This window comes from Stegodyphus dumicola, chromosome 4 (assembly GCF_044657685.1).
Source record: "Stegodyphus dumicola isolate Sdum_Otavi_A_Nest chromosome 4, ASM4465768v1".
In the NCBI taxonomy this organism is placed as follows: domain Eukaryota; kingdom Metazoa; phylum Arthropoda; class Arachnida; order Araneae; family Eresidae; genus Stegodyphus; species Stegodyphus dumicola.
The window spans coordinates 48,021,425-48,047,678 of NC_140771.1; the positions used below are offsets into that span (position 1 = coordinate 48,021,425).

The window sequence follows — 26,254 nt, forward strand, 5'->3', positions numbered from 1 at the left end:
CTTTGATTATTTTATTTTGAAGAATCGATGGTGATTCTGAATTGTCAATGTTCAGCAGATTATGAGACTGGTTGGGCCTGTGTTCTATTCTGCCTTATGGTAGATGAAGAATTGGGAGGAATATATTTAAATGAATGGAAAAACTGAAAGTTATCTGGTATTGTTTAAAAACCAAAAACGTGATACTTGTTTAACTGAAAAAGGAAACTCCATCTACTAAATTAAGGTTAAACTTTAACATTTCAAAAAAGAATTCACTTTTGAATAGCTTTAAAATCTTGAAATTGACCACACAAAAATAGAAAATTTATATGTGCTGCCCCCTCGCAAGCCGCAATTTTCGAGCTGTTTCGAAGTGTGAGGCGACATGTTTTCAGACATTGCAGAAGCAATAACTTGTTCAGTAATATCATTACTGCAAAAGCCGTAACTTCATGACTAGTGTCAGAAGATTTTTAGCGATCTGCACTGTGTCTGGCAAACCTCCTCAAAGTTTCTCCTCAGGTGACCGACGAATGATTCAGCAGCTCCTCCAATATAGTCTTCAACTACAACGAATCAGAGGATGTAAAATACAACCAAAACATTAAAAAAGGTATGAGTAATTCAGTCTCCAGAATGTTCTAGACACAGCAAGTAGCAAGAACGCTCTGAAAGTCTCGCCTAGAGAATCTCTTGCCGCTAAGTAAGAAACTCAGATAATGAAGGCAAGAACTATACGTCGTCTTCAAAATAATTTTTTCCAAGCATTCGATATTGGTTATTAATTGTAGTTATTTTTATTATCAGAGTTTCTGGTAAATTTATAAATGTATCTATTTTTAGTTTAATTTGCAGTTTAATACCCAACCTAACCTGAACGAACTCGGTCAAATACCAGTCACTACAATGGAGTCACTCCACTACCACGCCAGCGACCCAGTTTTTTTAAATATTAAGAAGTTTAATTTTAAAAGCCTTGTTTATTTTTGCACACTGTCCTAAAAATAGTTAACTGTTAATAATATATCAATCTAAACTGCCTCACTTCAAAATTAATGCGCATCATGTGATGACATTACGGAACGGTGCAATGCAGAGACCTTTCATTTACTCTCTGAGTAAGATTTCAATTGAGAACTGAAATGTTTTGACTCTCTCTCCCACGTTTTCTTCTGAATGCATCACTTTTCGCTGTCCGCTTCGCTCTCGCAACTTGCCGCTGCCTTCAGAAATATACTTCTCAAGTTTATTGGTACTGATCTTTTCATTGAAAATATAAATTGCAGTTGCTTTTGTACTTTCCTTAATCAAGAAACTTTTGTTAAATAATTTGATTTGCCCTTGCACAAACCACAAATACATTTCACCACATTTCACACAAATACATTACCCTTCCTGCAAGGTGTTCTTGTGAAATAAAATAACATTCTTTAAAAACAAGGGGCAAATGCGCTCATTTCATTTCTGCTGGATTATTGAAAAATGCGCACACCATGAAAAGAAAATAATTGGATTCGCCCATGTTTGCAAATTTTCTTTATGAATCCGCTACACCACCAAATACTGTCAGGCTACACACAGCGTATATTTGTATTTAACAGTAATATATATATATATATATATATATATTAAACATAGAAATATGTATACAGAAATCTTCGATATGTACGTTATTTAAAAAATTTCGTCATAAGAACTGTATACTGTTCTGAACGCAGACGATAGCATAAACAATAAACATAAAATAGATATTTTACAATCAACCAATTATAGGTTACCAGAAATGCGTTTTATTCTTGACACACATGGTATAAAAAAGTAATTTTAAAAAGTGGTTAAAATGTTTTAGATAACGCGACACTTTTAAACCATTATTTATGCCATATTGACAAACATATTTTCATAATAGCTAACAGAAATGAAAATTTTAGTTGAATAATTCTATTTATCGTTTTCACTTTTTATGGCAAACTGAAAAAAAGCACCTCTATGAAGTCTGGTATTTAATAAGAAGTACGAAAAATAAGAAAAGGAAAGAAGAATATACAAACAGACTTTTTGTTTTTATGATGTTTATAAATAATTTAAGTAAATTTTGAATTCAAATGTTACAGAAAGGAAAAGCAGAAAGAAAGGGGAATTTCTTTCATTGCCGTCTAAAACTTCTACAGAAGATTTTACCAAATTTTATGTTAATAAAATGAAATGAAGAAAATAACGAAAGAAATAATAGAAATAATAGAAATACATAGTAAAAGAACGAAGAAATAACAGCATGCTCTCAGAGGCTTCATTTTAATATTAAATGCAAATATGTATTACTTGTCGCAAAAACTGCAATTTAAATACGTCCCTTAAACACCGATCAGGCTGGGAATTCGACCCTGGTTAAAATCTCGACAGTTAGGTTAGATCAAATTATTTGAATATGGCAAAACCCGCGAAGACTATCTACATAAAAGGAGGTATGTCTCCGTGAAAGACTTTCACGGAAGGGAAAGTGGCTCTTATTCACGTCGCACAAATCCACGAAAACCAACATGTAACTAATCTGTTCGCTAAGACTTATTCCAGGGTGACTCCCAGTATTCAGCAGTCTTACTACTCGAACACTGATGATGCTCTCAAATCTTGATAAACGGCCTTGCTGCAGAGGATGTTCTGGTGGTTTTTCCAAGTTAACGTGGATACGATCCATTTTCTCTCAGAAAGCCCTCTACGCGTACGCATCCCTTCCCTTATGGAAAGGCAATCTCTTAGGCTAAAGGGTGCCTTCCCGTGTGCTTTGTGATAAAAAATGATACTAACATCAGTCATCAAATTTACATTATTTACTTAAGCTGCAGTATCAATAATCGAGAGAGCCACATTATCCTAATACTCTCCCCTCCTCCTTTTCTCGCTGTCCTATCCTTTTCCTCTTGCTCATGCTTCTTGTAGCTGGGATACATGTTATTCAGAAATTTTAGCATATTAAACAAGAGCTTTTAAATGTTTTCCCTTTAATCATATGCCAAAAAATATACAGTTCATATGTTATTTTATTTCGCATATTTTAAACTTTGATTCTATTTCATTTTATCCAGAAATGTAACAGACTCAAAAATAGCCGGTTCTTGCATGTTTAGCACTCGTCGAGAGATGGCTACTTTTCTCAGTCTTTTCAGCCTCTCGTCAGCGAGAAATTGATGGAGGATAATAAAATTTAACGCCTGTCGAAAATTATCCTAAGGGATATAGACAGGTTTCAGACCTACTACGAAGAGGAAGTAGCATTATAAATAAAGATTTTTCTTGAGAAGTGAACCCAAACCCTTCGGAATGATCCGGCAAGGAGCCTCTGTTGTCCTGCAGACCGTGTGATCCAGATAGCCGACTATTACCGTCAAAGTATACACTGACTAAAAATAAGTATTTGGACACCTATGCAAATGACGATATCTGCGGTCCTAAGGTACGTCACGGACTCCGCCGGTATATATCGTGTAGAAAACAGCATCGGCTTTAGTCGCATGCAAGATGCCTCCCTATTCGTAGCTCTTTGATTTCTAGAAAGGCATAATTATCGGGTATCACAAATGTGGCCGATCCTTAAGGGACATATCTAGCGATCTGAAGTACCCAAAATCGACAGTGGCCTAGGTGATTAAGAGGTGGAAGGTGAGAGGTGATTGTCGGAATTTGCCGCGAGTCGGCAGACCAACGAAACTGGGAGATAGAGACCGACGAGTGCTGTCCAGAGAAATTCGGAAGAACCCCACCCAACCGATGGCCCTCATCCGCGAGGAGTTTCAACAGGCATCCGGGAGTATTGTTTCAAAGAATAACATCCGTAAGGAAGCACATTTGCTTGGTTTTCATGGTCGTGCTGCTGCCTATAAGCCTTTGATCACAAAGTCCAACCGCGCTGCTCGGTTAATGTGGTGCAAAGCACATCGAAATTGGACCGTAGATCAGTGGAAACGGGTTCTTTGGAGTGACGAATCAAGGTTTACCCTTTACCGTTCGGATGGCAGGGTCTGGGTCTAGCGTCTAGCTGGAGAACGTCTCCTGTCAGAATGCATTGTGCCAACAGTCAAGTTCGGCGGAGGTGGAATTATGGTCTGGGGTGTTTCTCCTCGTATGGGCTGGGACCCTTGGCCCCCATTCATGGTAAGCTCAACTCCGATGCCTACCGCACTATTTTGGATGACAATGTGCTTCCTACGTTGTGGCAGTTTTACGAGTTGGACCCCTGTTACTTTCAAGACGACAATGCCAGTTGTCATGTTTCGACGTTAACCAAGGCTTGGTATGGAGCCAATGGAGTTCATCGAATGGACTGGCCTGCTCAGAGTCCAGACCTGAACCCTATCGAGAACCCCTGAGACGAGTCGCATCGCCGAATTCAGGGGTGCACTACCCGTGCAAAATCGGTGAAGGAATTTCTATGTCTTCTCCAAGCCGGGGGGGGAAGAAAATACGACAAGCTGTCATACAAAAACTTGGGGAAAGTATACCCCGGAGGGTCCACGCTGTAATTACCTCTCGTGGAGGCTCTACCAACTATTGATTTTGAATAAAGTTAGTTTTTCTCTTCTATCACAGGTGTCCAAATACTTATTGGTAGTCGGTGAATAAATGAACAATTCCAAAAATTAGTCTTCGAATAAAAAAATTGCTTTTAAAAATTGATTTCTCTTGTAGAACTTATATATGACCAATAAACCGCCATATCAGCCAAACTAGAATATATACAAATGAAAACCTTATATGAAACCTAATTAATATAAATTCCATCATTCATTTACTATACTCAAGTGTCTCAAGTGGATTACCGAGCGGAACAGTAGTAGTTCTACCTGGTTTCAGTTCCACCAAACGGAATGGCTGCGTGGAATTTTCTTTAATTCAATGTTCATGTGTAACGAATGGAATTCATGTGTAATGAGAGTATAGGTCGATTTCCCCGGAAATTTCTCCATGAAAACATCCTATACTTAGAAAGATAGTAATCACATGCTTTATTTTAAACCTAAGAAAAACCATTGTGTTACATACTTTTTGAAATGTCCTAGCTGTTCTGTAAAACATACTTACTTTTTTACGATTACAGCTCCATTGCGCATCGAACTAATACGCGGAATACAAATTTTTAATTTTATTTATAAAACAATCATTTCACTTGACAGACTACGAACCATTTCAAATCTGCATTGTGTATAAGATTATCGATAAATTTCCAACTCAAAAACGGTAAAGAGAAATTCATATTCTTCGGAATGTAAAGAACTAAAGATGCGTCTGCGCCGGTTAGCGTGCCGGAAAATATGGAGCGGAAACATGCCGGTCACAGGCAATCTATTTAGAAAGTAAGTTACGATACCAAGCTGAAAGTTTGACGACCCGGAACAAAAGATGACGTCAGCATAAAGTTATTTTATGCATAAAGTTATTTTATGCTGAAGAAGTACGTTGCCGGAAATTTTCATTCGTTTTAAATGGAGTTTGAAGATTCGAGTGCATTCCTGAGCTGAATACAGAGGAAAATATTTTGTCTTTTGACAACGACATTCGCACAAAGCTCTGGGCTTTGTGAATTCACATCACTGACACAACATAAACACGGGGTTACAAATAATGTGGAAAATCAGTTTTAAATACATAGAAGTTATCACAAAATGCGAATTCCAAATTCACAAAAGCAATGCAGTCTTCTCATTTCGAAATTGCTCACGAGTAGCACTACAGGTAAAACTGCTGAAAACTGGCAGTTCCCGATGAATGAATGAGCTACACGCAGTTTTCGTTGTTTCCCTTGTAAGTCATATGCATACGAGGTAATTTCTCTTCAAAAGTCCTCCCCGCATCCATTCGTCCTTTGGCAAACATTCCTCTAGTGCTTTTCCTTAAATAAAATCAATCAACTAAGCGTTTCTAAATCCGGATGTTTCTCGTTATAGTAGGATAACGCGCCCTAAAGAATTTTCTCGAAACACACATAGGTGTCAATTTGGTAGTTCTAGAATACTACTGTGGAAGAATTCAAGTGCTATTTTCTTAGACGGAAGGATGCCTTCATAGACGACGTTTTGAGGGAAACTGGCTAGTGTCTCCCCTGCATATGGGGAAAACTACGAAAAATCCCACGCAGCCAGCCCGTTCGATAGATGTGAAAGCAGGTCGAACTAACAATATTCTGAGGCTTTCTTTCGCTGGATCGCTGGTGGGCCCGTTTGAGGGCTGATTCGTAGCTAAGCATTCGAATTGATCAGTTATATTTCCTTTCATAAAGAACTAAGGGAATAAATAAAAATAGGTAATCTTCGAATAACGCGTTTGTTACCAATTTCTAAATTTCTCTTAATACTTCTAGAGAAGCTAGAATTTTATAGCTTCTAATAACAGCTCCCCCTTTCTGATCAACTTTTCTAATAAATATCCCTATAGAAATTACTTTATAATCAGCTTTTTACGAAACTTTGCAACTACCTTGCCCTTTACCATACACATAAAAAAGATAAACACAGAACCAAACAATAGCAATTACTGTATTATTTTTGTTTTGTGATTGTATAGCAAAACATAGATTCCATTAATGCTGTTCTAATTCATTGTACTCGGTCTCTACTAACATTTTACTGCGTTTAGAAACTTGGCGACTACTAAATCAATCGGAATTGCATTGAATTTTGTTAGCAGTATTTCAGACACATCAGTTTAACGACAGTCAACTATAAAAAATGATGCTTCGCAATTTTAAATTTTGAATTGCTGCGACATTACTTAACATTACGCAGAAAAAGTATTAAAACAGAGGAATTGTAGAAAGGATTAAAAAGAAACCATTAGGTATAGTTATCTAGACACAAATAAAAAAGATAAAAGTCAAGTATGAATATCAAGGTCGTTCATTCACGAAAGACTCAAAAACAAAATTTTAACGTATTTTATCTTCTTTTATATGAGATCTAAATGCGGATATCAGGTTTGATCTTATTTGCAGAGCAACAAGCAAAACACTTACTAGATATCACTTAAAAGTTATAAATGCGCTTCTTCATATTGCTGGGGGCTGATCGCACAGTCCTTGTGAGCAAAACTCTTTGCTTTACTTGCACTTTTATTTCGCTAGTATTTAGTGAAAACAGGACTAAAATGAGAAAGATATTAACCGACATTTCAATCAGAATGTTAAGGGAAACAAATTAACACAAACTATAAAATATCCGAAATTTAAAGATATACATTGGCGCCATTCTCGCATGTGGTTAGTTTAGTTAAACTGGGTTAACACCAAACCCTAATATCAAATTACATGTAAGAAATTCAGTTGATACCTTTTTAAATAAACATTTTTAAGTAAAATATTTATGTCCTTAAATTTCAGGCTTGAAATGTAATACAGGGTGTTTCAAAAGAAAGGAAAATTTTGAGTCCTATCTTATCTTGGTTACACGAGAGGTTCGTAGCACTAAATGACTTACACGCAACATTTTGCCATTCAGTAATCACAAAGCGCTCACCGGCGGCTGAGCGGCAAAATCATTGGACACTGGTACTTCGATTCCGGGCGGGCAGGCCCTCTGCGTGAGCGTTTTTCGTAGTTTTCTCCGTGGGTAACGCGCTTACGAGCCAGGTTTTGTTAGAAAGTCCTCATGCAGTATCGTTCTTGCAACAGTCACTAGACAATGTAATGCACTTCGTGGATGCCGGATATAATAGGCGCCGGTTGTGGATGGGTTAATAATATTAATAATTTTCAGTACTTTATCGACAGCGTATTAAAATAATGATTCATAAAACGTATCTGAGGCAGTCACAATGCAGAGCATCATTTTTAAGTAACGTTGCTGAGATGAAAAAAATATATTTTCTAGTCCTTCAGTAAGGGAAATTACATTAATAGTTACCGTTGAGGATAAAAGTCTTTCTTTGTATTGTAGTCAGGCGATAGCTATGTCGTAGTTCTTTTATACTCTTTGCAGAAGGAAAACATAACAAGTTGACTAGTGATTTATGAGATCTGGAACGTGAACTTGCGTTATCTTAGTTGTGCTGCCAACAACGCACAGAGAGTTTAAGAAAGATTGCACAATGAAATAGCTCTTTAACATTTCGTGAAGCCTTCAAATACTATTTTCTGTAAGTAAAATTAAGCTGGTGGTTAATTTCACTTTTTTTCATTAATTTAATTAACTTTTTTCAGTAAAATGGAATAATTATTAAAAACACTTAATACCAAAATGTTAATGTGTGTTATATTTATAATTTTATTATTTTAAATCGATAAAAAAAGGAATGTTTTGGTTTTAATTTTAGTTGAAAAACAACAACATACGCGTTTTGTTTAAATACAAAAAAAAAATTTGCTTTGCTCAGTTTAATTATAATAAAACTAAAAAACAACACTGCATGATTAGTTGTAAGTCCTAGTTGGTTATTTCAACACACAAAGTAGAATAACGCCTTTTTTAATTATACTTATTTTTGAAACAAGAACAATGATATTAAAAAAAAAGCATTTTCATAATCCTGTAATGGATTGGATTATTTTGACTACAGCAAGGCATGCAAAAACTAATAAACTTAGGAAAAGATTTTAGCTTATTTGGTTATGGCAAAGGACTCGAGGGAAGGAATGCCTTAGTGGAGGACTCTGTAAAAGAAACTGGCTCGTGTACACGTTACGCTTCGGGAAAACCACGAAAAAGCCCATGCATGCAGCTCGTTCGCTTGGATTCGAACCCCCAGACTGAACTACCAGTTTTCAGTGATTTTACCGCTCGGCTGATAATGGGCTCTCTTAAGAAAAAAATACATTCATGAAAGACTGTTTTAGACAAATTGGCTCGTATTCTCGTTACATATGGGGTAAAACCACAAAACCGCAGTCATCCCATTCGCCGCATTTAAACTCAGATCAAATTACCGGTGTTCAGCGATTTTACCATTTGATTACTGGTGCTCTGTCCAATAACGGAAAAGCTGTTTCGTGTGTTTTGTTAAATAATTTAATCGCTTAAAAATTTTGCAGCCTGTCTGACTTTGAATTCACTTACTAATATAATGGCATCTCCTTAGCATTTAATATTTTATTGTAAATTATAGTACATTATATCTTTCTTGCGTAGCATCTCCGTGGTTTTTGCGTAATGCAATAACATAATTGGAAACATAATCCAAATCAAAACTTAAGTTGCCTGCAGCTAGAAGGTAACAGACACAACTTTTGAAATTGTCATTTTCTTCTGTCGATGTTTTGACAACTAGAAAAAGCCTATATAATAAGTTACTGATTTATTTGTATAGCAATAATCTCTTCTCTTTTTGTATTAAATAATCATTTCGCTGTTAATTTGACATGATTGATCTTTGTGATTTTCAAGAAGCAGTGAACTACAATAGCATCATTCTGTACACTCATAATGACACACGTGTTTTTTTTTTTTTTTTTTTTTTTTTTTTTTTTAGTTTTATAACAATAGAGACGTAATAACCGAGCGGTAAAGTCACTGAACATAGGTAGGTCGGTCAATTGTTCGAATCCCGGCGAATGACCTCTCTCCATGGCCCTTTTCGTGTTTTTCCCAAATGCGCTACGCGCATACCAGACTGTTCCCTTAGAAAATCCTCCACGAAGGCATACCTCCTCCTAGGCAGATAGTCCTCGAGAGCTTTGCTATAATCAAATAAAACCAGCCCAAACGTAATACAAGGGGTACTTGAGTATTAGTCAGTACCTGGCGATACATTCCAAAAAATATCAGCCATCGCTTTAATCTCCTCAGAGTATTGTGGCAACCCTAGGAATTCATCCAAAAGCCTGCTACGAGCGTTGCAGCAAATATCTAGAAACTGTTTAGTGCACACAGCGTGTCTCAAATATTTATCAAGTGTAGACCACTTTTATACATTAAAACAATTTTTTAGCATATGTTACTACCAATACACTTACATTTTTAAAATACAATTCATTAAAATTCAATTAATTTTATACTAGTATTAATCAAGTTAACAGAAGAAATTTTATATTTGTTTCTAAAAAGTGAAGGCTAGACAGTGACAATGAATTTAGTAATGAATCATCTGTAAGAAAAATGATAATTGTGGAGACATTAGGTATATTTTTGGAAGCAGGAGAAATGAAAAATGAGCAATCGCCTTCGCCAGGAATCGAACCACGGATCTCTGGCCCATCCCAGCGTGCAGACCACTGCACCACGAAGGCACGCTAGGAAAGCGGAAGAAATACCTTATATACTCCCCCTTTTAAAGGGCGACTGGGGTTTTTAGGGAACACAATCGCCAAATCCTGGGCGAGGAGAATCATTATCCACCACCATTTTAGTTCGAGCGCCACTGTAGAGACATTAGGTATTTTTCGGAAGCAGGCAAGATGAAAAATGAACAACGGCTTCGCCGGGAATCGAATCACGGGCGTCTGGAATACCGGCCCAGCGGGCAGAACCACTATATCACGAAGGCACGCTAGGAAGGCAAGAGAAATACCTTATATAATCATTAAAAAAAATGCATTGATTTTCTTATCCGAAGAAATGGAGGTAGGACAATTCAATTATACGGACATCTTCAATTTACATGAAAATTTTTCAATCCAAGAGTTCTAAAAGCGATTATGGCATAGCTCGCGAAGCCTATTGGTTTAAAGCAAGGAATGTCTTCGCTCAGGACATTTTAAAAGGAAGTGGTTTGTGACCACTTTGCAATATAGAAACCGCGAGTCATCTAACATGTAGCCGGCCAGTTCGTCTGGATTTGAATCCGGCTCAAACTGCCAGTGTTCAGAGATGTAACCGCTCACTACACATGGAAAAAGAAAAGAAAAACATTGTTCACTGATCACATTCAATGACGGAAAAACAAATCAAGATAAACTGCCAGTGTTTATGTAATTTAATCTCCTCGGCTGTTAAGGGAATACATCTGCAAATATACTTGAATATTTACATTTGTTTACTTTTGTTAAGAAAATTCAATACGCTAAAAATACAGAGATTTATTTTGTTTCTCATTACAAATTCTAGTTTGAAATGACTCGATAGTAGTTCAGCTTATTGCAGAGTCTAATGTGAAATAATAAAAAAGCCTGCCATCAGAATAAATATGAAATTAATTTTAATAATTTATTTTTATACAATATCTATTTGACAAAATGGAATGTTATATCCTATAAATAAAACGTAAAACTGGTATTTAATTATAAAATATGGATAATTATTTTTATATTGCATTTTTTATTACATCCAAATACGTGAGAGCGGCATGAATCTGAACCGCAAATTAAAACGCTCGTTTTTTTTTACTTACAAAGCAAGCATGAGATAAAAGCATAAAGTGACATATAAACTCATTATGACTAATCTTTTTTAACACTCAGGCTTTTATTAATAAGTACCCTTGACTATTGAACATTAAAATAAAGTATGTAAAATGATGTCAAGATAATTAAATTGGAAGTCATCGAATTTCTATTGCAAATTAAGACCAATATTTTATTAAAGACTGATATGTACTGCAATAAATATGCCCCATCTAATGTTATGCTGAAAAACGATGTTACAGAATGTTAAAATAATAAACATACGATAGTGGCTAAAAAGGGGAGTTGGCACTTTCAACTACCACCCCTTCTTCCATTGACAAATTTCGAAAATATTTAACAGTAAAAGATATTATATGTTAAAACCAGTCTACTTTAGAAAAGCATCGAAGATAAGTGTAAAAAATAAATAAAAGAACTCTTAATGATGCAAAAGCTGACAAATCTTGAAAGAAATCCACTTACAACATTCAGATGAGTTCCCTTTTGCATATCCATTCCCAAGTGATTCCCGAGCATTTTGAGAGCGACAGGAGTTCGAATGGATCGAGTTGCAGTCGCGAAAAGCAAATGCAATGAGAATGAGACGCTCTCTTATGATAAAAAAAAAATAAAAAAGGAATAAAAAAATGGTCAGATAAAAACGCTGATGTCCTCGCGTCCTTGGCCAATATCTCGCGCACCGAGTGTAACATCCAGATAGAAAAAAGTACATCATATTCGTTCGTACTTTGTTAGGTTTAAGATAGCGAAAAGAATATTTTCATTTCTTATAACCCTGATCATTATTCTAAATTTTAATTATAATGGAGCAGTATGCGAAAACGTTTTAACTATTACGTATCATTTTATTTTTAAATAAAGAATACTAAAACAGGAAAAAATGCTACCCAACCACACTGTATCTTGATACGTAGACATAGTTCAGACAGCCATACAGCAGACTGGTAAAATATTCAACAGTTAATTACCGACTCCGCATTTATCCGTTTGACTTGTCCCAGACATAGGAGACTGTGCAATACCGTTTTATTGCAGTTTTCCCTGCCGTTTTAAGCATCGTGTCAAAATCGCGAATCTTAATTTTTTCGTGTTTTCACTTCATTTAGTGCGTTCTTTTTCGATGAATTATGTTATGCCAAAAGAGAAAGACGCACATTTTTTGTATAAAAGCTTCAATTATTCAGACTACTATCTACTAATAAATTATTTACTAATCGCACACAGTTTTGTTTATAAAATCGCTGGGGAATCCATGATGGTTAAATCAAAAAGGTAATAAATACCTAATGCAAAGTCAGGGGAGATATTTATTTCTGTAGCCTTAGCTAATTCCTCCAAATGTTGTAAATAAAAACGCAAGTAATCTGAGTATTTGTTTTCGCTTTTAATATTTGTTATTGTTTTTCAGGTGCAGCTATTAATAGGAATTTATTTACAGAGAGCCATTGCTAAATGTTTATTATTTAGAAGTCATACAGCCATTTCATTTCAAAGTATTTGCAGAAAAATAAGGATTTTATAGATTTATAGTTTTGGCATAGTAATACTAAAGATGTGCCAAACATTGATCCATCGTTTCCAACGTTAATATTCTGAAAGTAAGTTTTTAATTTCTTATTTTGAAAATTTGGCTGTTCGTTACAAACACCTAAGTGTTAAGCCAATATCCCACCTAAGCTTCAAATTTTCAAATAGGATATTTTGCAGTAAATTTCTCGACGTGTATTCTAATAACTGCAGTATTAAAATTACTTAACTAAAAAAAATTATAATAAATTATATGAAGCTGGGAAAACAAATTTGATATTCGGAGATTTACTTGATATTTGTGACAAACTTATACTCGCAAAATAGTTCCTAAACTCTGCAAAAATTCGAGCTAAGATAACGTTTGTTGCATTTTGCTTCTGCCAGTGCTGTCACTTGTATTAAATACCTTCTTTTTAATAGCATAGAAATATCGAGAAAAACACCTGCCGCTTGTCATGATTAACTAATCCATCCGAAAACATATGATCCCGTCAAGAACAAATTCCTTCCCATCAGTAGAATTTATGTTCTCTAAATTTGTATCCATCTTTTACCCATTTCTGCAAACTTGTAAACTTATTTCTCTCTGTTTTTATTTGATAAGGACTTATTTTTCTACATAATGAATTTTCTGTATTTTAATAATGCACAGGTAATTTAATGTACCGGTTTTCAACAGGGACTATAATCAAGAAGTGGAATAATCAATTACAGCCAGGGTAGTTATTTTACCGCAGGATGAGTTTGACTATCTATTTGTAGATCTAATCTTCCAGGCTGTCGGAGTAAAAGGTGTCTCTTAAGATTTCCTGATTGTGAGGGGGGAGAGAGAAGTATGGTCAAAATATCTACTAGAAAGAACAGGCACCTGAATTGTTATGCGAAATCTAACAGGAGATATCACTAGCATTACTCCATGCTAGTTCCTGCCTGGGGCCAAGCTGCCAAAACTCACCTTCAACACATCCAAGTTCTTCAAAACAAAGCACTCGGATTATCAACGCGCCATGGTTTATTCCAAATTCGTATATCCACCGTGATCGCAAATTAGATACAATTCAAGATTATATTCAAAAACTTTTCAGAATTTTTTTCTATTCATTTCTCTTTCATCCTAACAACTGCATCAACTCTCTTAGATGTTCTCCATTTCTCAGAGAAAAGCACAAATATCCATCTGACATTCTCCATCCTTAACATTTTTTTACTCATATTAGATTCTTCAGTTCACTGATTTGGGCCTTCGACCAGAAACTCGCCTTATTCGTCGACTGATGACGGCCACTTGACTTGTACTTTCGTCTTTTTGTTTTATCTATGTTCTCCACCTGATACAGAGTATAAGAAGGTGCTGCTTTCTGAAACTCAAATTTACTATATGTTCTTAGTAGTCATAGGAGATATCGATTCATCAGTGCTTATTGTATCACAGGCGGTGCTCGCATCGTAGCGATATAACGTAATGACAAGATTGTTAAATATGAGTTTATTACGGACCGTGTAAAACAGTGAAACATTTATTGTACAGGGTGATTATTATAATTAAAGTTCTACTTTCAAAAAGCTGTTAAAAATGTCACTGGTCAGAATGACTTGAAATTTGAACTGAATATACATAAAGCAAAGGGAATTTGTCTGGCAAAAAAAAAAAAAGTTCAATATTTCATCAATAGATGGCTCTGTATTTATCATAATGGACTAATTAAAAGACCTGACCTGTACGATAACGGCACGACTCGTACCAGGTTTCACACTGGTTTTTACACTGCTTAGGACTTTCTACTTTGAACGTCTGGGAAATATTGCCACGGCAATAGATACCCAGAACAACACAGCAGTATCGCACGACTCGTACCAGACTCAATAAAAACACAGAGTACATGTCTACGTCTGGGAAGCTCTTGATGACTCTGTCAGTCTGTGCTTGTGAAGCTTTCAAAGAAAGATGATTAAAAATTTGAAGAGACGGGGTCATTTGACATGAGATCTTTAAAAAGGGAAAGGAATTACTTCTACGTCGGTGAAGATGGGGCTACAGCATTCTAAGATAAAAAGTGGTGTGGGAATTTGCAAAGGAATTGCCCGATCTTTAGACATGCCTATAGGCATGGTTTCAAAATTTTAAGAAACAACCTGCAACGTTATGTATTTAAAATTAAGCATATTCATGAACTGCTTCCTGCTGACCTACCAATACGACAAACTTTTACCAGACAATTTTTTGCTCAGTTGGAAGTGAACAATCTGTAGTGTTCTATCAATACCCAAACATAACCCAGTCACCGTTCTTAAAAAAAAAAAAAAGCTTCAATAGCAGAGCCTGATCCTTTATTGACAGTAATAACGAGCTCCTCAGACGCAAAATAACGGGAATCGGTGTTTTTATTAAGTCTGATATGTAGTGTGAATGTCACATCTTTTAAATAGTATATTATAACCAGTGCAGAGCTATCTGTTGATTTTTTTTTCCCCAGACAAATTCTCGTTGTTTCATGTATATTCGGGTCAAATTTCATTTCAAGCCATTCTGACCAACGGTTCTTTTTTACAGCCTTTTCAAAGTGGAACTTCAATTATAATTAACCTGTACAATAGCATTTACACAATAATGTTTACAAAGTGTGGCTTATGTGATGTTTAATAAGTCAAAATAAAGCATCTGAGAAGGACTAAAAATCAGCTACGATCGTGAACAACGTTTCAAGGAAAAGTGACTCGCATCTACATGACACATGAGGAAAGCCGCGAAAACGCCCACGCAGCAAATCCGTTCACCCGGTTTCGGAGCTCTGTTGAGCTAAAAGCATTCAGCGGTCTTCTCTGCTGGTAGATGAGTCACTCTATATAAACGCATCCTAAAGCACGCATTTAGTTGCATTCTAGTTCTACGCATTGCTCCTTAGTATCTATTTTTTTAATATAAGCGTTAGTTTTCGGATGCGAAATTTTAGCAAAATTGTTATAATAGTAGGAGCCTAGGGAAGGCGAATATTTTGTGTAATATATCGAAATCCTTATATTGTAAATCTTAGACAATTATGTATTGCACCATATTTGTGCTGTAATTGTACCTCGCAGTATAACAATATTGTAAATAGAGAGAAATTCGCCCAAGGGGATTTTACGAATTTTTTCGAAATTTTTAGCATGAATCTTACATTCGATCTTGCGAATATAGAGATTTGTTTTTCATTTCGAGGATAAAATTACTACAATATTGTTACCAAAATTTTCGCACTATCATTTTGCTAACAAATTTCTCAGTGCTCGATTTTTGGGCTCGCGAAATCTTCAAATCAACCATTTACAAATGTCGTATAAAGTTATCGCAAAATGCTGTTCAAAGAAAAGTTGACAAATGTTACAGGAGTTGGCTGCATTAATCTCTGAATGTAAATTCGATAGGCCTTATCGTTTTAAGTAAAGCAAGATAAAAGCTGCTATCAGAAAATTACGATTCTTTGTTCTGTACAGTTACATGCTGTTTAAACTGAGGCCAGTAAAACGTAAATTCTACTAACCCATTAAATATTGCGATATACAACATGCATTAGAATAAGTAATTAAATCTTTGAACGGAAGAATCTGGAACTATACTTTCAAATTTTTAAAGTAAGAAATGAGTGAACGCCAAAACTTTTGCTGATATATCGTTTTCTCCAAGAAAAATGTAATAAATGAGTTCAGAACTTTCAAGAAGACAAGATTTATTTTCAAGTGAATTTCCCAGAAGATAGTTTCACAACATAAAATTACATAACATAAATGACAAAATTTTTTCCAATGTGTCTCAATCCAAGCCTTTATTATTACGTTTGCTTGCTTGAAAACATCTCTATGAATTCATATTAACTATTTAATTATTTTGTTTTGGTAACATTTTAGAAAAACCAATTATTTTAAAATATGATATTTACTTTTAGTTCGATAGCATCTACGTCAAAATTCAATTACTTAAAAAAAAACTAAAATTACTTAAAAAAATGTGGAATCAGTGGTGTAATTCATTTTACCAGCTATTTGCTTCCAAATATTACACTAAGAATTAAGAGAATTTCCACGTTATTTTGAATTTCTGTAAAGCTAATGGACAGATTTGAAAGAAATTTGGTATAAATATGCATCTTTAACAGAGAAAGATTATTTATGTACGTAATTTATGCTATTAATGTCATTTTATGATTATCAGTAAAACTCATACTGCAGGGATGTCCAAATCTAAGTTGTGATATCGAATTGAAAATTAGTCCATCTCCTCTTAATACCTCAGCTGTCAGAAAGCCTCTTTCAAACATAGGCAGGACTGTGCGGGCATCTGACATAATGTCTGTCCAAACTATTACATCCCCACAACAGTAATGATCCTTTTCCATGATGAGGGAGGGTTGGTATCGTGTTCTAAACTCTCTTCAGATACAGGTACGCTGAGAATCACTGTTCAGCCTGAATCTCGATTTCATTTGCAAAAAGCAAGTTGCTCCAAGTCTGGTTCAAGGCGCATGCTGTCTGCACCACGCTAAACGTACTTCTCATGTGTGGTGCAGTGAGCGGGACACACTTCTGGTATACAGCCCTATCTCATGAAGCATTCAGACAACTAATAAAACGTGAAATTCGGGTTCCAGTAGCAGTATACAGTTCACGGGAGAGTTTAAAAGCTGTATCAGTTGTAAGTCGCTGCCCTGAAAGTTTCAAGCAACAATCGTCATTCGCCATTGATGATCTTGGTCGACCTTCTTCAGATCTTCTTGATATGAATGCAGTGCCCTGAGACCGTTTCCACAAATTACAGACTATACTGGGCGTTATAATGTGCTCTTTAGCCACCTGTGCTTGTGAATCGCCTGCTTCCAATCTGCTAACAATTCTCCATTTTATCCTGGCATCCATACGTTCGTGGCTACTCATTTTACTTGACACCTTATAAAATTTACCCAACTCTTACGAGAAACACAGCGAATGTCGCGAAGGGGTACGAGCCTACAAATGACTGAAACCCCTCCTGTGTTCTTATCCCCTCCACAATCACAGTTCTGTACAGACGCAAATGTACGCTTACGTATTGGACTCTGAATATTTTCATAATTCCTCGGTGGCATGATTAGTACCTCTGTTTATATACTTTTCTTAAAAATAGACAAGATTTGCGAATTCTCTTAATATTGTGCTTGAGTGCATGATTTTAAAAACTGTTTTCGCTACGTTTATATTATATTTTGGACAATGATTCATAGCTTTAAATGATTTCGAAGCATTTCTACTCACGTAAGTGTTAAGAAATAGATTCCGAGAACATACACTGTGTCTACAAAAGTCGTTACCCGGCCTTTACTTTCTCTACCGTTGGTCATAAGACATACACTTAGGCTTACAAAAATGTTTTAAATTCGCAAATATTAATGCTTTGGCGTTTTAAAATTCAAAGAAATCAGTTTTGTAAAAATTACGAAATCTAACTTTTTATAAGTTCGCTCGGTCCTTTTAAGAAATTTTTGTATTCGTAATAACGTATAGGCAGACAAAGGAGTAGGGAAATAAGGCACACAAAGGAGCTGTCTTACACAGAGTCGTAGCTAGGGTTTTCAGCGCCTAGGGACAACTGAAGATTTCGCGCCCCCTACTGCTTGCCAAGAATGGAAAACATTTAATTCTAAAATGTCGTAACCTCAGTTTGGCGCCCCTTGGATTCTGCGCCCGGGAACAGATGTCCCCCTTTCCCCCCTTTAGCTACGCCTCTGGTCTTACGACAAAAATTGGCAGAAATATTTAATTTCAAAATCTGCGATATTTGACATTTCCGGTTTGCAATCAGAAGTCGGTTACTCCAGCAGTTCCCAACCTGTGGTACACGTGCCCCTGGGGTTACCTCTGGTCTTAGTCAGAGGTACTGGAAAAAATAAGTAGTAATGGTGGAAAATAAAATGATTTTATAAATTTTCTAATATAAATGCTTTCTGCTATTACAAAATATTCAGGAAATTTAAATTCGGCATTAGATAAATGAAAAGCAATTTCGATTATTTCCGATGTGACTTTCCTAGCTGCAATGTGTTCAAAACAATGTAATAACACCTATCATATTGCTAGATTCTTTTCATATCATTTAGAGGTATTTTCAATCCGGTCTTCACTTTACTAAATGAATTTACTGCCATACACTTACATTTTGGTACTTAAGGTAAGGGTTTCTCTAGGAATACTTTTTTCGTGGTCTGGAACTAAACATAAGATGCATAGCGTCTTAACGCTATGCATCTTATGTAGTCACTCCCTTTCATTCTCTACTCTAAGATACCATATACAGATAACTGTATTTTCAGGTTTGAGTGAACCATCAATTCAATTACGTAGTTCTATTCTTGAGATTGCAGTGCTCAAACCAGCTTCAGTATTGAATTTTGGTTTAAATTCGTTAAACGTAAAGTTTTGTTAATATGAAAATGATTTTATAGTTAAAAAATAATTTTTCGCACATAACAGAAAATACTAGTGGATAAGAGATGTAATTTGGTGTTTGAGCAAGCACATTTTTGGAGACCATCTATTTCTGATGAGATTGAAATTTCATATTGATGAATGATTCCAAGGATTTGCATAATTAGTTGATATTTTTTCGGAAAATAAATAAACCAAGTTTAGAATTACTGATCAGTTCTAAACTGTTTTCAGAGCACCGGACGAAACCGATTCTATGCTCAACAAGTTGCAAAGAGGGAAATCGTGCATTAAAAAAAATCAGACTAAAATATTCAAGGCACTTTACAAATTATTGTCAGCAAAATAGACTTCGAGTAACAAACGATATCAAAGAGAACATAATAACCCACGTAAAAGGCTTTCAAGGACTCGTAAAATATTGCTTCTCTAAAAGAAATGACAGGCACTGTTGGATATCGGATCTTTTTAACGGAGATTTGTTTAAACCAACCTTAAAATTGTCATTCTGTGAAAAAGAACCTCTTATATTTTCCTGACATTATTCATTTCAGTTTATTACTTTTATGTTAATGAATTATTACCATTGCAATATTGCGAGAATATTTGGAGGAAAGCAAGGGGCTCATAAATTCTCAAGGAAGAAGTTAGGTGTATTCTATAATAACAAAGTCTCGTTAAGGGATACGCGAAAGACGTTGATTTTTTTTTTTTTTCCTTCTTTAATGCGGTTCAATAATATGCCTTTGTGATTTACTAGTGTCTTTATTCATAGTTTTGTGACATTTGATAAAAATTGTCAAGCAAGTAACTTATACATTTTTAAAATCTAAAAATTCGTTATTAATATTTTCATGAAGTATTATTACTTCAGAACAATAATATAATTAACAAAAACTTATTAAACTAGAAATATTTTTTTATTTTTAATTAATGGAAATAATATTATTAGTTGGCTAAGTCCCAGTACTGAAGCCTCAGTAGAACACAAATCTGCAAGATTCACTGAATAAAATTTTATTTTGAAAAAATTATTTTTGTTCAAAATGTTTTCGCAAGTCAGCACAGAATTGCTCGTCACTTAATATCTTAGCATCAAAAACCTTTTACTAAATGATATTTTAGTTTTATTTACATACAAATGCAAACATTTTGCACTTATCAATATTTTTAATATCAAATATCTCGGTCGGTTTTTGTCGTACGGGAGTCGAAGATTTTGTGTTTTATTTTTTAATAACCAGTACAAAGTTTTCCCAAGCATAGGAATCGGAGGAACATATAAAAGTTAGATTTCATAATTCTTACAAAATTGATTTCTTTAAATTTAAAAATGCCAAAACATGAATATTTACGTCATTTAAAACATTATTGCAACTAAAAGTATACGTCTGCTACCAGTGGTTGCAAAAACAGGGGTCGAGTAAGAAGTTTTGTGGACCCGATATATATTTAGCTTGTCATCCCCTTAACAGATTCAAGTCTATTTTAAGTGCCAATAATTTAGTGCAATCTTTCATTAAATTCATTTATGAAAGCATTTGTTTTAATAAAAAAAACATGTGATTTCCACTCACAGCTACCACCACCGTAGCTATTTGCATTCTCATAAATAATCAGCAGGTCTCTCTCGTATGCTTTTTTATAATCTATTAACCAACAAACCGTCTCATCACTGATAGAGGCAGGACCTTGCAAAATCACTCAGCTGATGTACACGTGATTTGAAAAGTGCACACATTAAAGGTCAAGTTCAAGTTCAAGAATTATCGAAGCAGGGCGGAATAAATAGGCAACAAGAATTAGGATGCTTACACGAATAAACAAAAATACTATTTTAAATAAAAATAATATTTTCAAAATCAAATATAAAACTGGAAGTAAAATTTCAGGCGTTGACGTGTTTCTTTTTTTTAATGCAGTTGGCTCATAAGATATGAACACTTTGGAAATCATTTTTAAATGCCTTGAAAACTGTAATGCCGACATTACGATAACATTATTTTGCGAAAAAACAATTTACAGTAGTAATATAGAATTTTAGCGGTATATTGAAGACCATAAAGAGGCAGATGATGCTGGATGCCTGATTCATCATTTTTATTTAGATATAACTTATTCGCATAATGAGCACAACATAGCGATGTAAGCAACAGTTCGATATTCAGTAATTTCACGTGCAGATTTCACATAGGCAGCATTAACACTGGAGACAAAAAGGCAACAGCTTACACCATACTTTTGAAAAAAAAAAGTTAACTCTAAAAATGCTGAATTTTGGGGCTTTCCGTTTTGTTCTTATTGTTTAATTAAGGCTATAATTTGTTTAATATTATAATTTCCTGAAAGATTGTTTGCATTATGTCAATTAAATGCGTTACAGATATTATAAAAGAATCGTATGACAAAAGTTAAATTTGAAATGACGCAGGTAATATTTCGAGAATAGAATGGAGAAACAAAGAAATTAATAAACAGGTAACTTGAGGGTCTATTACAAATTAAAGTTTGGATTTTATATGTAAATTCCACACAGGACTTATTTTACCATCAGGTGAAGTTAAACAATTGCTTGGAGTATCAAGAAAGAGAACAACTTGTGTATAAGGGTAACAAATAGTTACATTGCTAAATCTTCTTAATTCTATTATAATTCTAGTACAATATTGCTTAATTTATATCAAATAAGTATTATTTGAATATAAATTGATTTATTTAAATAATATATATTTGAATATTAGTAGATTGTAGATAAATGCATTTATAATGGAAATTTAATTCATATAAAAACTAATCAGTAGCACTATCTTAAGTTTATTGCAGATTGATAACTTTTTTAATGCTCATGAAGGCATTATTTTTATAAATACTCACACGGGTAGATAGTATATGAGTACGCAAGAATAACAGTGATCAAAGACTATCTGTCATGGTTGACCGCCACTAAAAATGGCCAGTACTTTTGAGATTGTCAATAAACATCGGTATTAAACATCAACACGACTACGTTCGAGAAGACCAAACTCTTCGGAGAGCTTAAAAGTGCTTAGCTTGGTGGACCCTTAGAAACGGTTCCCTACATTATGTCCAAAAGGTCTTTACCCGGCTTTTATTTTCACAACCGTTGGCCGTAGACATATCCTCTAATTTCAAAAATGTTTTAAATAATCCAAGGATTCATGTTTCAGCATCTTTAAATTTAAAGAGGTCAATTTTCTAAAAATTATGAAATCTAACTTTTCATACCTTTTTCTGGACCCTATACTTATACGAGGGTTGGAACTTTAATAGTGGCAACTATTTATTTACAAGGAATACAAAAGTGATTCATGTCACCATGTTTTACAGTCCTTCAATATAGTCGCCAGCATTGTGTACAACCCGTTTCCAACGATGTGGAAGTCGCAGAATACCTGTAGCAGCGCCTGTTTTGTTGATAGTTTGAATGGACCGGTCTACTGCCGCAAGAATCTCAGGAACAGTTTGGAAGCGAGTGCCTGGAAGTGGTTAATTCATCTTAGGAATTAAGTCATAGTCGCAAGGGCTTAGATCTGGGGAGTATGGTGGATGGTAAAGCACTTTCCAGCCCCATCGCTTGAACAAATGAGTCGCAGCTTGCGCTGCATGCGGCCGAGCATTGTCATGCAAAATGAGAGGAGCGTTCTGCAGAAAGTGTCGCCGTTTTTTTCAAAGCTGGTAAGAGATTGTGCTCCAAAAATGAGCAGTAATAATGAGCCGTGACGGTCTGCTGTGAGGGAACGGTATGCGTTAGGATGACTCCATCACAGTCGTACACGAGAATCACCATAACTTTCACATTGCTGGGGTTCTGACGAAATTTCGAACGTTGTGGTGACCCGTGATGACGCCATTCATTTCATTGGCGTTTCAGTTCTGGCTGGTACGATCGGGCCCAAGTCTCATCCAGCGTAATGATACGGCGTAAAAAAGCATCTCCTCCGCGCTCATAGCGCTCCAGGTGGGTTCGGGCAGCGTCGTATCGTAGCCATTTCTGCATTTCCGTCAATTGATGTGGAACCCATCGTGAAGCAATTTTTCTCATGGACAGGCGTTCCTTCAGAATGTGCAGCACAGTCGTATGCGCTAATCCTGTTTGTCCGGCCAGCTGACGAATCTTTTGGCGGCGATCACTGTCCATTAGTACGGCAACAGCTTGCACGTCTGCATCGCTGACACTCGGACGACCTGGCCGCAGCATGTCTGCCTCGTTTTGGCGTCCTTCATTGAATGCTTTCACCCATCTTGCTACGGTTCTGTAAGGCAATGCAGATTCCCCGCAAGCCTCTTGAAGCCCTTTATGGCACTGTCGAGCTGTACGACCTCTGGCACATTCAATTTTTATCCAACATCGTTGTTCTTGTTTTGATAACATCCTGACAACACTTACATTAGACCGCGAGCTTATACAAGGATCCGTTCTTCCTGTCACTCCGCATGCGCGTGACGTAGGCAGGACGAGTCTTTTTGCTGAGAGGTAAGATGGGTATGTAGTTTACGTGTGGTATACGCGATATTCTTTGGTTTTGTTGCGTAGCGTTTTTTCAGCTGTGTTGCCAATATTAAAGTTCCAACCCTCGTATTTATGGAAACTTTGTATTCGATATAAAAGATAAAATTTTAAAAAATTCGGAAAGGTTTCAGATATCAACGTTTGTTAATGTTTTTTGTCTCTTCGCCAGCCTACCCTTGCTGTCACTCCAGCTAAACCATCACAATTTTTTGTTTAGCTTTGTTATTATATATTCTTTTCTTTGTAATTACGCCACAAACATTTCACAACAAAGTCAAAATATTTTTAAAGCTGCATAGCTCAATATGCTTTAGAATTCCCGATGCAGTGTTAAATTTTACACATATTATTCTATTTTTTCAATCTCATCTCGGTTCATTATACCAATATTGAATTTTCTTAATAAGAGGGCTAAAAACATTTTTGTCTTTTTGTTATCAAGTTTTTATGTATCAACCTTTAGCTATTAAATATCACATTATTGGCACTTACACCACATAAAATTCCTTAAGCAAAATACACACAGGGTGAACATCACTGACGTTATTGTTAAAGGCCGGACTCTGACCAATATAATTATAGTTCCAAACCAGACGTCTATCTCAGAGAAGGCAATAACTAGTGACAAGGAAATTCTTCAGGCAACACAGAATACAAATCGTAATTAATTTTCGCTAGCATTTCAATTTTCTTGCGCGAGCTCTAGATTTCATAACTTTCGGCTCTGAGTAAAAACATATGATGTCAAAAATAGAAAGCTAGCTGTCTTAGATGTAATTACTAATAAAAATTTAAATAACTATCACAAATATAGCACATAAAATAATATACAAGGTTTCAGATTTTAAAACTCGCGCAAAAGGTTTTGCTAAGTTTTTTTAAGTTTTTTATGTTCCCCTGAGCTGATTGTCTACTAGTTTGCTGTTGCACTAATTCTTGCTAATCTTCCCCCCCCCGTCTTTTTAGCTTTATTATTAAGCATCGTTTTCTTCACACTTACGTCACATACAGTTCAATAACAAATTTTTTAAAGTGGCCATAGTAGCATATGTTTAGAATTCCCAATGCAGTGTTAATTGTAATCATACATTTTTATATTCCCTTCAGTCTTTTCTCAGTTCATGATATCATTATTCAGTTGGCTTAGTAAGGTGGCTAACATAAACAGTTTTTGTCTTTCTATTATTACAATTTTAAGTGTTAACTGTATTTATTAAATATCCCATTCCTCGCACTTATGCGACATAAAATTCAGTTCAGTAGCAAAATCACTAAATATTTAAAAACAGCATGTGTTTAGAATTTCTGGCAGAGCTTTAGAGGTTGGCATATATATTTTTATACTTGCTATACTATTTCTTTAAAAATTAGAGGCTTACGTGGCCAGCCATCTAAAATTGTTATCATAAAAAATAAAAAGTACATAATAATTTTAATGATGATGGCTAGTAGGATTTTATAAAAGTACTGAGATTTTTAATCAGACATCTCATGATTTTAATAAATGTTTATTTAAATAGAAAAACGAAAATTCGAAATCTAAATTTTTAATTATTTATTATTTAAATAAATCGAAATTTTTAAATCGAAAATATTTAAACCGAAATCGAAAATTTAAATCGAATTAAAAAAACGAAAAACAAATTCTTAAGATTTGTCTTTATTGTTTCTAAATCGCTTCTTTTAATACTCCATAACTTCAAAATCAGATTTGAAATTATCTTAGGCTTTGCTCAATGTATAACTTGTAACTAAAAATGTGTAACTTGCAACATTATAGTTGTGAAATGCTCAAACCAATTTCCAGAAAGGTAAAATTACATATTTTCAGTCAAAACGAGGAAACTAAGAATTAGTTGTGTTTTTATTTATTTTTTAGAAGTTTTTCAATTCACTTACCCTTTTCTTCAAATTCGGAATCGGCAATTTAATTTTCAGTATCTTTAAAATTTTCAGAAAACCAGTTCCACTGCATCTGAGTTAAAAAAGTATGCCAACTGCGTCAACTTAGAAAAAATGAAATAAAAATAAGAATTGTCAAAAATAAAAACGTACCCTTGCATAATTCATCGTTCTTAAAATATGAGGTCAGTGAGATCAAATTTCGAAACACAGGGATCATTCCAATAATTAAATGACGAAAAGTGGTTGAAGCTGCTATTTCTAGCAACCCATCTGTTTTAATATTCAACTCAGATCCTGAACTTTCACATAATTAAATCCTAGACAGAAATTAAACTCTTACTACAAGTGCTCCGCAGCTGCTGTTGAATGAGGGCAAATGAGTCGGTAAAAATTCAGTCACCTCTTTTATGTTTGTTATTTTTTTTCCACGACATTAATGGCTTACTTAACAATGATGCGATTTGATCCACTCAACAGTGAATCGCAAACGTATTCCGCCATTTTACAGATCTGACTATTTCAAAGGATTTAAAATGCTAAAGGGA

The 26,254-nt window shown here is 35.0% G+C and overlaps 1 protein-coding gene across 4 annotated transcripts in view; it reads right to left on the reverse strand.

The window, feature by feature from the left end:
* Window positions 1-26,254, reverse strand: part of LOC118205916 (UTP--glucose-1-phosphate uridylyltransferase-like) — a 137,012-nt gene that overhangs the window by 84,662 nt on the left and 26,096 nt on the right. The window contains exons 1-2 of one of the 4 annotated variants that reach the window (XM_085814807.1): window positions 25,860-25,882; window positions 25,704-25,779 (exon numbers count right to left, since the gene is read on the reverse strand). The exons of 1 other annotated variant lie outside the window; for it this stretch is intronic. In XM_085814807.1, the coding sequence (XP_085670933.1) occupies window positions 25,704-25,779; window positions 25,860-25,867 (84 nt within the window). In that variant the 5' untranslated portion in view covers window positions 25,868-25,882. Of the gene's footprint in view, window positions 1-11,770; window positions 11,908-25,703; window positions 25,780-25,859; window positions 25,890-26,254 lie in introns of those variants that run through there. 2 more of the 4 variants (XM_085814811.1, XM_085814809.1) reach the window with 2 other exon arrangements.